At 40.1% G+C, this 12,215-nt stretch overlaps 1 protein-coding gene across 6 annotated transcripts in view; it reads right to left on the bottom strand.

Annotated features, from left to right (window-relative positions):
* Positions 1 to 3,451: 3,451 nt before the first annotated feature.
* Positions 3,452 to 12,215, bottom strand: part of atxn1a (ataxin 1a) — a 345,727-nt gene continuing 336,963 nt past the window's right edge. For all 6 annotated transcript variants that reach the window (XM_078241326.1, XM_078241370.1, XM_078241345.1 and 3 more), the window contains one exon: positions 3,452 to 7,645. In XM_078241326.1, coding sequence (XP_078097452.1) covers positions 7,115 to 7,645 — 531 coding nt within the window. In that variant the 3' untranslated portion in view covers positions 3,452 to 7,114. The remainder of the gene's footprint in view (positions 7,646 to 12,215) is intronic.

Raw genomic sequence — 12,215 nt, 5'->3', positions numbered from 1 at the left:
TATTGTACCAGGAGGTATTGTCAGAGGTTTCAGATGTGACCTTAAACTGAAGTTCATCTGCCCTCTGGTGGACATAGATTCAAATAGAGCAGAAGAGTTTGTGCCAGTCTTTTGGCCAATATTTATCTATCAACCAATCTGAAAACCTTACATGGTCATGATCATCATACTGCTGTTTTTGGAACCTCACCATGTGCTCATTGCTGGGTTTCCTTAATTAGTGACCGCACTTCAGGATTTTTTTTAATTATCTGGAAAGCTCTGGGATATCCTGAGATTGTGAAAGAAAATGTGAGGTAAAAAAAAGTCTTTTTTTGCTGAGATCACTGCAGAATCAGAATTTTGCCCTTTAAATGCCAAGTTCCCCCATTCATTTCAGTAACATTAGTGCATAAAGCACACCCACGTTAACTTTTCCTGTGAACTCCCAAACTGAAACAATTACAGGCAGTAACTGCATATCATGATTCACAATTTCTTGGTGAAGCATTAGCAAGTTGCAGAACATCAAACACATCACATGAATGTCACAGGATTTCTAGGAAGATAGAAACTACAGTAGGAAATACTAGGACAATATTATATATTTTAATAAATTCTGAAGCCAATTCATCATTTTTTTCCTACCTAATTTTAGAATTGGCAAAAGTTGGCAACTTTCAGGTCTATAAAGTGCACATCTCTACAGTTTCAGGTCCTCCCTCCACTCTAGTGATCATATTTATTTCCAACACAACAGTTTGTGTGTGGTGGGGACCACACTGAAAATGTGGAAAGTACCACAGTCAGCAATGTCTTGAAATGGTAGTCACTGGAGTAACCTATAAAGTACAAATTTTGTTCTATGGCAATAAGTTGTGGACGAAATGGTTCTTCAGAGAATACAAAGGCATGATTTTACTACCATCAGTGTGTCATAGGTGGTCATGTGTTTGTAGGAAGAAGGGTGATCAGACAAAGTGAACTATATCAACACAAGTATCCTATATGCTACAAAACTACTGTATTACAGAATTATCTCTGCTTGCTGAAAAATAGAATATTAATTGCAAAACTTGTCTTTTTTATATACAGCCGCTTTTAGCATATAAAACTTGCTCTTAGCTTATGATTTCTCCACATTTGAGAGGGTGCAGTCCAAGGGCAATCCCCTCGAGTAAAATGTCTTCATTTTAGACAGCCCACAAAGTAGATAATCAGCAATGACCTGAGAAGTGCAACAACAGAACTGCAGTGCTTTGCATTCTCATGTCAGCATTCTTCCAAATGCCAGTCAAAACGTTTGTCAACAGAAAAATGAGTCAACACAAAAAGGTTTCACATTTTTAGTTCATAAAAAAAGTTAATTTAACTCCACAAAATGAAATGCAGTTTGAAAGTGAAGTTGATCTATTTCAGTCAGTTGCCATTAATTTGGACAGACTGCTTTAGTTTTGGCTTTAGTTGAAGCTGAGAATCTACAATAGAGAAAAAGTTCACTTTTGTCTGAGCAAGTTGCAGGATGACATTTCCCCTTCTCCAATGAATTGTTGCTTAATCATGACAGTACTAATCTTTCAAATTCTCCACCCCATATGGTTGTGGATGCTTCATCATTGACTATACTTAAGGCTGAAATAAGAGATCTTTGGACCCACATGGAATCAAGAGATATGAGGAATGGCGGAAAGTAAAATTGAAGCCTAAGATCAGCCTTAATCATTTTGAACAGCAGAGGATCAAGCTTGATGTATGTTCTTCACCTGCTCCTATTGCTTATGTTCACACTTTGCACAGTGCCTAACTGGTAGCTGGTTTTGAGCTTCACTGGAACACCTCAGCAGGCCAAGGACAAAAATGAGACACCAAAAGAGAAAATGCTGGAAAATCTCAGCAGGTCTGGCAGCTCAGCTTTGACAAAGGGTCAGCTGGAGTCAAAACGTCAGCTCTTTTCTCTCCTTACAGATGCTGCCAGACCTGCTGAGATTCCCCAGCATTTTCTCTTTTGGTTTTAGATTCCAGCATCCGCAGTAATTTGCTTTTATTTTGACAAAATGTGAGGATGAGAGTAAGGTGGAGAATTAATATGGCAAGAAATCAGAATCTCAAGGTCATTTTGCAGACTAAGCAGAGATGTTCCACAAAGCAGTCACCTAATCTGCATTTGGTCTCCCCATGTAGAGAAGACTGCATTATGAGCAGCAAATACAGTAAACTACAGTGACAGAAGTATAAGTATATTGCTGCTTCATATGGAATGGTTTGGGCAGCAGGAAGGGCAGGTGTTACACCTTCGATTGCATGAGAAGGTGCCAAAGGAAGCGGTCAAGGTGTTGGGGCTAATTGAGTGGATCATGGTGTTGCAGAGGGAATGATTCCTGCGGAACGCTGACAGGGAGGGGAGGGAAAGATGTGTTTGGTGGTGGCATAAATAGCAGAGGATGATCCTTTGAATGTGGAGGCTGATGGGTGGAAAGTGGGAGGACAAGGGGAACTCTATTGAATCACTGGACGGGAAGGAAAAGAGGGAGAGTGGATGTGCAGAAAATGGATTCAATACAGTTGACAGCTCTGTCAACAACAGAGTGAATGTGTGTGTGTGGGGGGTGGGGGGGGGGGGGGGGGGGAGAGAGAGGCAGTAGATGAAAACTTGAGGTACAGCACCTCACCTTCTGATAGGCACTTTATAGACTTCTAGATTCAGCAATAACCTTGAATTCTGTCCCCGATTTTGATTGTGTTTTTGCCATGTGCCAGTGTGAATCCTGTTTTCCATGGTTTTCCTTTCCTGTTCATTATTCTGCCATTCACACTCAAATCTCGACAAATGTGTCATTACCACTGTTACCCCACTCGCCTTTTGTGCCAACATCTACTCTATCCCAAATCCTCCCTTCTATTCTCCCTCCCCACCCCCACAATGTCATAAACCCATCAAATTTCTTCTTCAGCATTCGACTCTATTAACCCTCCATAGATTCTGCCAAACCCGCTGAGTATTTCCAGCACTTTGAGAGAAGCTTTTTGAAATACAATTTCTGGTGTAAGAAATGCAGCAACCAATTTATACACAGCAAAGATAATGACCAGTTTTTCTTTAGTGATTTTGGTTGAGGGATCCATATTAGGAAAATTAACTCCTTGATTTGCAAATTTTGTTACACAGACACGGCAATATTAAAAGCACCGTCTACTTTTTAAAACCAGTTTCTTATACAATTTCAATTTTTACCCTGTAATTTTGTGACTTGTAGTTTGCGGTTCTTTATTTTGTCCATTCCCTCGAAGGATATGCATACATTACAGAAATTGGATCACAACAAATTGGTATTACCGTCTCCAGTAACCCATCAATAATAATGAACCCACTGTGTGCTCCATAACTAAACCACTTAACTATGTGATGGAGGCTATGAAGTTAAGTGACTGATACAAAGTGCAGCAAAAAAAAACAGAACTGGAAGCAAGCAACTAGAGGAAACAGTTGCGGTTGGCACTGTTATTTTATTAGTACGAGTATACTGAAACAATAAACTTGTACTGGTATACAGACAATTTCTTTAAAACAAAATTTGTTCAAAGTCTGGATCAAATATTATCATAATAATGAAATAACTTCTAACTAGAAAACCTGCAAGCACCATCAAAGAAAGGGACCATAAAATTCAACAGACCCGAGTGTATCCTACAAATAGACACACCACGATTAGAAAATAGAATATGAATTCTTCCATTTGTATAATTGTTTAAAAAAAGCTAGTGCAAGTACAATATTGTACACTGGAATTACATAGAATACGCACGTGTACGGAAAACGTCCCCCTTTCACAATGAAAGCTCTTAACTATGTATTTATGCACTGAAAAAACTCTCATCATCAGTAAGGTGCAAAACATTTTTCCCGCCCCCATTTTCCTGCATCTACTGGCCATTGCCATTAGGTGACCACAGCTTAGTCAGTCCATGAAGAAAACAAAAAAGACAATTGCCGCCTCTAATTGATTCTCAATGGAAGACTTAAAACTTTCAATAGGTACTAACAACCAAAAACATAGCAAACTCAGGAGCAGCAGTTCATATTTAGGAACTATTCACAAACTGGCTGCACGTCTAAAGCCTCTTTGTACAGTACTTCATCCTCGCCACAGCCTGAACAGATCAATCTCCTGGACATTACAAATTAAAATGTACAACTAAATTGAACCTTCAACTTCTTTAATGGTTTTCCCCCCTCAAATATATTACAATTACAAGGTATGAAAGTCAAAGCTAGTTTAAACAGTATCTGAGTCTTTCAAAAACTGAGTAACCTTCCACCAACATTCAAATCTCCATGTGCAATAGGTTCATGTTACCTGTACTAATCGATATGAGTGAGCCTTCACTGTTAAACCTTTCGAAAGCAGTTTGTTTGCAAGGTCCCAACCAGATGCAGTGCTATGATGATCCGATCAGTAAGGTAACAATATTTGAGGCTAGGTCTGTTAAAAAGAAATTAGGCTTCAGAGTTAGTGAAAGTGCTGCTTCCGGTTACATCAGTGTTCCACATGCACACCAGCCCCATCCCTGAGTAAGAGGTGTGAAAGGGTTCTACAGGTCTCTCCAATCATCCTGTCCAGACAAATTAAAAAAGGTGTTGTAGTTGGAAATCTCTACTATTATAGGAACAGTCAGTAAATATGTATAACTGTCTACATACAGGTGGGATTACCCTGACTACCTTTGTGTGAGTTCTTGTTTTATTTTTGTCCACTACAAACTTTTAAAAAATAGCCTGCTGTCAGTTAACTATTGCAAATCAGACTTTGTAGAGGCACATGGCTGATCTGGTTATACTGTAAATGAAAAAAGCTTTCCTTGCATTCTGATCCAGCTTCGTTTCTTTCTAAAAAAAAAGGAGGCCAGGGACTCAGTTTAAAAAAAGGCAGCAGTACAATGATTAGCGAGAATTGCAAATAATATTTCTTTTCAAATGTAAGCTAAAAGATGTGAACTATCAGACTAAACTTGGCACTTTTAACAAAAGGTTACTGCACAAGCAAACAAATTCAGAGTAATAGGCGGTTGGATCAAATGGTGTGACCAAGCATTTTAATAGAACTGGAATTCTTACTTACAAATCAATATAAAATAACTAACCAAATTGTTTGCGTTGTGCCTGACTATTTCCTGTAGTGTTTCTTAAGCAGAACCAGTCAGTCAGTTAAATGAGTCCCTGCTTCCATGCTGGGGAAAAAAAATCACCTATGTATAGTGGTACTGATTATTTTACCTAAAATCTTACATGTATCTCTAACTCCATTGTTCCGCCATTTCAATTACCTCTTACCATCTACCATTAAGAAAAATAAAAGAATGTGACTGCCCTGAGCAAGTTAATGAGAGGGCTGATGTATTTACTGAGCAGAAACTCCATTTTATCATTACCAAGCAATGTGAATGTGCAATATACTGAAAACCTGCCCAGCTATTTTGGTGCATCGCTGAGAGGTTTAATTACAATGAACTTCTGCGATACTCTAGCTTTTTGTTTCATCAACCCCCTGCCGCCCTACCTCCCATTAAGATCTTGAAACAGCTTTGGAATACAATCTTAAAGATGCAAGTGCCAGCTAAAAGCCAAGAAATTAGAGTTTCCAATGCTAGCTAAACTTCAAGTTACTTGCACAAATTAAAAAAGTCATCACCCCCTGTTCACTTCCAACAGTTTTCAGTTTTGTTTGAGAACCTGTTACGAAACAAAGAAAAGTCATCAAAGGACGCTTTGTTCATTTTAAATACTGCATGTTCGAATGAATGACATTTTAAGTGTTTTTGTGTCGTGCTTCAGAAACGCACTGTGCATCTCAAACTAAAACATTCTAATTTAAGCTCTACTTGAAGATGACTGAGAACAAAGATTTGAATGAGTAAAATCCTGTACATTTTTTTTAAAAAATCATAAGATATCACTGGTGTACACTGACATTCATGTGTAATATATAATAAGTAGATAAGAAACCTTTTATTACACGATTTGAAACCATCTTCAATTTTGAAAGATCTGCTATTGAGGAGCTTGATATTTTTAAAATGGCAAGTTACTGGAACCAACTACCAAAATCCTTTCGAGCTGTCCTAAGAGATTAATTTCATTAGATATGACAGACTTTTGAGTCAACCACTCAACTCAATATCCCATGAAACAACACTGTGGGAAGGTCCCAATGCTAAGGCAGGCCAAACAATGATCGCTACATCTTTTTTTAAGTTTCCCCTTTTTCAAAAAAAAGGGGGGAGAAAAAAAACAACAACTGACAGATTCACTGCATGATTGTTGACTCTCGAGGTGTGCAAATTGCCAAATGCTTTAAAAGTACAACAGTTAAACACTGGATAGAGATTTCTCTTCCAGCTTTTGTTTCAACTCTCTAGGATCTTTTCCCGTTTTTGAAGCATTACATTTAAAAAGTGCTTTCTGATCAAGCAGTCTTCAGTGGACTACTGCTACCATACATAATCATTCACACAAGATTCAAGATAAATGATTCTCATTCGTCCAAACAACTTGAATCGACAATTCGTTCTGGACTCACATCTTCTAGACATCATCATTCTTCAGTTTCCATTTCCTTTAAAGTTCAGTATCTAGCTCTATATGGATGACAGCGTTTACAAGATAATACTAAACTTGTCATTTTGGTATGACTTTGAGCATTCAGACCAGTTACCCAGTAAATCAATATTACTGAATTGCAAGTGCTTAAAGACCATTCTGCCACTTTGTTGTGTTGCACAACATTCAAGTGAGCATGGGGAAAAAGAAAGTGGCACCAATCATCACTAAATATGAACTGAATTAAAAAAACAGTACCAGAGAAGACATTAATGGATTCTAATCATGATAGGAATAATCCTGGTGAGAATTTTCATAAGAGCATTCAATAAACAGTGAACAGTCAGAGCTATGTGGAAAGAACATAGTTACCAGTCTCCTCCTTAACACCATTTGAAATTATTACAACATGTTATTAACAAAAAACTAAAATAACAAGCAGATAACATGTAAATACTGGGGTTTTTTCTAGCTTTAAGTCTACAGTACAGTATTATAGATTTAATTTTTTTTGAGCTTCCGCCGCTCCCCATAGTGCCTTCACTTGCCTACGTTGGACCGTCCTTCAATGCAAATCTTAACCTCCTGAGGAATGAAGGAAGGCTTGGGAAGATTCAATGGCTGCTCTTCATCTGTCTTCTCTACTTTTCGTGTTTCGGGAGCAGACCACCTCCTTTTCCTCTTTGGAGGCCTCCCGACCTCTGTTTTGTTGAGCCATGACCTTGCAGACTGTATTGTAATGGTTTCAGAAAACTTCAGTTTGCCATTTTCTGAGACAACTGGTACACTTCCCTGAACAATCCCATTCTCTCGCTCTAAGTGCCGGGGCCTGTTCTCAGATATACTATAATTCTTTGGGTGCTTCAATAAGACACCTGTCGAGTCAATAGCTTGTCCTTTCTTTATAGAGCCATTTTTCAGATTTTTCAGTGTAAGAGATATGCAAACATCACCAACAGAAAGTTTGGAACATGGCAAACCAAAGAGTTGAGAGGTTCTCTCCGGGCAACACGATGACCAGCCTTTTCCAAAAACAAAAAAAGGATGTTCCACCAGAACTTCAACACTGACCTGCAAATCAAATTCAACATTGTTAAGTCTTCATCTGTTTAAATGCAACATACAAAACACAAGCTTTGTTAATTATACAATATTAGTTAACAAAAAAACAAATAAAAATCGAAAATGACAACCACTGGTTACAGGTTTCAAATTTCAAAATGAAAGTGACTATTTGGAATAAAATGACTCATCTCATGGAGCAGTGAGAGGAATAGAACATAGAACATAGAACATAGAACATTACAGCGCAGAACAGGCCCTTCGGCCCACGATGTTGCACCGACCAGTTAAAAAAAAAAACTGTGACCCTCCAACCTAAACCAATTTCTTTTCGTCCATGAACCTATCTACGGATCTCTTAAACGCCCCCAAACTAGGCGCATTTACTACTGATGCTGGCAGGGCATTCCAATCCCTCACCACCCTCTGGGTAAAGAACCTACCCCTGACATCGGTTCTATAACTACCCCCCCTCAATTTAAAGCCATGCCCCCTCGTGCTGGATTTCTCCATCAGAGGAAAAAGGCTATCACTATCCACCCTATCTAAACCTCTAATCATCTTATATGTTTCAATAAGATCCCCTCTTAGCCGCCGCCTTTCCAGCGAAAACAATCCCAAATCCCTCAGCCTCTCCTCATAGGATCTCCCCTCCATACCAGGCAACATCCTGGTAAACCTCCTCTGCACCCTCTCCAAAGCCTCCACATCCTTCCTGTAATGTGGGGACCAGAACTGCACACAGTACTCCAAGTGCGGCCGCACCAGAGTTGTGTACAGTTGCAACATAACGCTACGACTCCTAAATTCAATCCCCCTACCAATAAACGCCAAGACACCATATGCCTTCTTAACAACCTTATCTACTTGATTCCCAACTTTCAGGGATCTATGCACACATACACCTAGATCCCTCTGCTCCTCCACACTATTCAAAGTCCTCCCGTTAGCCCTATACTCAACACATCTGTTATTCCTACCAAAGTGAATTACCTCACACTTCTCCGCATTAAACTCCATCTTGTCTTCTGAATGACAACGTAAGGATCTTTAATAATTAGCCCATGTTAATTCCACCCTCAATAGCCTTTGTAGGCTTCATGACTGCAAAGCAAGCTCAGAGCTTTTAAAAAAGTAAAATCAATTCTGATTAATGGGACAAGAGTACACTAGAAATACACGATCCAAGGGTACACTTACTGCTTTGAAAGCTGCAGCATTCATTGAAATTATAGTACTAAATTAAAGAAATAAAAACCAAGACTGGGTGAAGAAAAGTTTGCACTAAATACATCTGCACATGGCTACGCCAAAACTGATTTACTCTGAAAAGAAATGGACTCAATTAGAGTGTTGTTTGCTTGTAATATTGAAGGGACAATCCACAAGTGCTGCAGGTGATTGTAAATTAAGGCACTTTTTAGCATGATTTTAAAAAACTGCTGAAACATCTTGATCCATCCCTGGTACGACCATGTTCAAAACTTCTACGTCATGTTTGCTGTTGGACATTGTTCTACTGCAAGTTTGAACTTTACACCTACAAATTTTTTGTTCTGCAAGTATCAAAAACACCAATCATGTTTAAAACCAGAGTCCTTATGCTGTTTTCAAGAACTATCAGCAATGAATTTGTTTGACATGATCTACAAATTCAAATATCTTGGTGATGTTGGCATGCAATCATGATACACTTAATTACAACAACTTGTACTTATTTACCACCTTTAATATGGAAAACATCAGGAGGCACTTTATAGAGAGGTGGAACATACGGAGGCACAGATTCGAAAGAATAAGACTAAGACAGGATGCTAAAAATTCAGTTGGATTAGCTTGGTAAAGATCTTAGAAGTAAACTCCAAACGGTGAGGGAAGGTAATAAAGCAAGCAGGACTGAAGGAAAGTTCTTTCAATTATGGCTGAAGGATGGAAGTTTGTGATATTCAAGTTGACGCTAAAATTCTGTTTTTTGTCACAAATGGTTTTGGTCAGGCTGCTGACAAACAGCCAAGGGTGACACAATGACATAGATGTTAGCACTGCTGCCTCACAGCACCAGAGATCTGGGTTCGATTCCCGGCTTGGGTCACTGTCCGTACGGAGTCTGTATGTTCTCCCCGTGTCTGCGCGAGTTTCCTCCAAGTGCTCCGATTTCCTCCCACAGTCCTGGTTAGGTGCATTGGCCATGCTAAATTCTCCCTCAGTGTACCCAAACAGGTGCCGGAGTGTGGCGACTCGGGGATTTTCATAGTTCATTGCAATGTCAATGTAAGCCTACTTCATAGAATCCCAACAGTACAGGAGGCGGCCATTCGACCCATCGAGCTTGCACCGACAATCCCACACAGGCCCCATCTCCACAGCCCCACGTATTTACCCTGCTAATCCCTAATACTATGGGGCAATTTAACATGGCCAATCAACCTAACTTGCACATCTTTGAAATGGGGGGGGGGGGGTACTGAAGCACCTGGAGGAAACCCACGCAGACATGGGGAAAATGTGCAAACTCCACACAGTGACCCGAAGCTGGAATTGAACCCAGGTCCCTGGCACTGGGAGGCTGTAGTGTTAACCACTGTGCCACCGTGGTAGTGATGCTTGCGACACTAATTTTAAAAAAGCTTCATCTTGTTACAGATAGAATTAATGTGGTCCCTTCACTCTGTAATCAGGATGTTTACATGCATGTCCTTAACTTGAGTGATTTTTCTTAATTCTAAATAAACTAAATAAAGGTTATTTATAATCACTAATTTGCCCCAGATGTTTGAAACTCAACACCTCAATCATCATACTCACACTATCATTCATGTATTCATTAGATACAAGTGAAATTAAAGCCGTAACTATAAAAATTAAATTTATAGCTCAGCCTTTATATTGATGCAGGCCTTCTGAGTTGAGTTGATACTTTAGTCGATTTGATTTATTATTGTCACATGTATTAATATAGTGAAAAGTATTGTTTCTTGTGCGCTATGCAGACAAAGCATACCGTTCATATAGAAGGAAACAAGAGAGTGCAGAATGTAATGTTACAGTCATAGCTAGGGTGTAGAGAAAGATCAACATAATGCAAGGTAAGTCCATTCAAAAGTCTGACAGCAGCAGGGAAGAAGCTGTTCTTGAGTTGGTTGGTACGCGACCTCAGGCTTTTGTATCTTTTTCCCGATGGAAGAAGGTGGAAGAGAGAATGTCCGAGGTGTGTGGGGTATTTAATTATGCTGGCTGCTTTGCCAAGGCAGCGGGAAGTGTAGACAGAGTCAATGGATGGGCGGCTGGTTTGCATGATGGACTGGCCTACATTCATGATCTTTTGTAGTTCCTTGCAGCCTTGGGCAGAGCAGGAGCCATACCAAGCTGTGAAATAACCAGAAAGAATGCTTTCTATGGTACATCTGTAAAAGTTGGAGAGAGTTGTAGCTGACATGCCAAATTTCCTTAGTCTTCTGAGAAAGTAGAGGCGTTGGTGGGCTTTCTTAACTATAGTGTCGGCATGGGCATGGGACCAGGGCAGGTTGTTGGTGATCTGGACACCTAAAAACTTGAAGCTCTCGACCCTTTCTACTTCATCCCCGTTGATGTAGACAGGGCCGTGTTCTCCTTTACACTTCCTGAAGTCGAAGACAATCTCCTTAATTTCGTTGACATTGAGGAAGAGATTGTTACTGCACCATCATAGAATCATAGAAACCCTACAGTGCAGAAGGAGGCCATTCGGCCCATCGAGTCTGCACCGACCACAATCCCACCCAGCCCTACCCCCACATATTTACCCGCTAATCCCTCTAACCTACGCATTTTAGGATTCTAAGGGGCAATTTTTAACCTGGCCAATCAACCTAACCCGCACATCTTTGGACTGTGGGAGGAAACCGGAGCACCCGGAGGAAACCCACGCAGACACGAGGAGAATGTGCAAACTCCACACAGACAGTGACCCGAGCCGGGAATCGAACCCGGGACCCTGGAGCTGTGAAGCAGCAGTGCTAACCACTGTGCTAACCACTGTGCTATCGTGCCGCCAGTTCACCAGATTCTCTCTCTTATTCCTGTACTCTGTCTCGTCATTGTTTGAGATCTGATCCACTATGGTGGTGTCGTCAGCAAACTTGAAAATCGAATTGGAGGGGAATTTGGCCACACAGTCATTGGTATATTGAGTATAATAGGGGACTGAGAACACAGCCTTGTGGGGCACCGGTGTGAGGATGATCATGGAGGTGTTGTTGTTGCCTATCCTTACTAATTGTGATCTGTGAGTTAGGAAGTTCAGGATCCAGTCAGAGTGAGGTGCTGAGGCCCAGGCCATGAAGTTTGGAGATGAGTTTCGTGGGAATAATAGTGTTGAAGGCTGAGCTGTAGTCAATAAATAGGAATCTGACATAGGTGTCAGACTCCTTCAATCAGTTGGATTGAAGATCTTTTAGAAACAATGGATTCTCATGCAGCTACAAAGCCTTTTTTAGATAAATAGCCAGATTTGTTCTCAGGTGGATTGGAAGCTGCAGTTTCAGATGTTTCTTAGGGTTTCGGATGTTTCTCTGCTGGATTTTGCTTTGTTCAGAGTATT

This window comes from Mustelus asterias, chromosome 2 (assembly GCF_964213995.1).
Source record: "Mustelus asterias chromosome 2, sMusAst1.hap1.1, whole genome shotgun sequence".
Taxonomy (NCBI): Eukaryota; Metazoa; Chordata; class Chondrichthyes; order Carcharhiniformes; family Triakidae; genus Mustelus; species Mustelus asterias.
The sequence above is the reverse complement of the archived record's forward strand: the minus strand, read 5'-3'. Positions and strand labels throughout refer to the sequence as shown.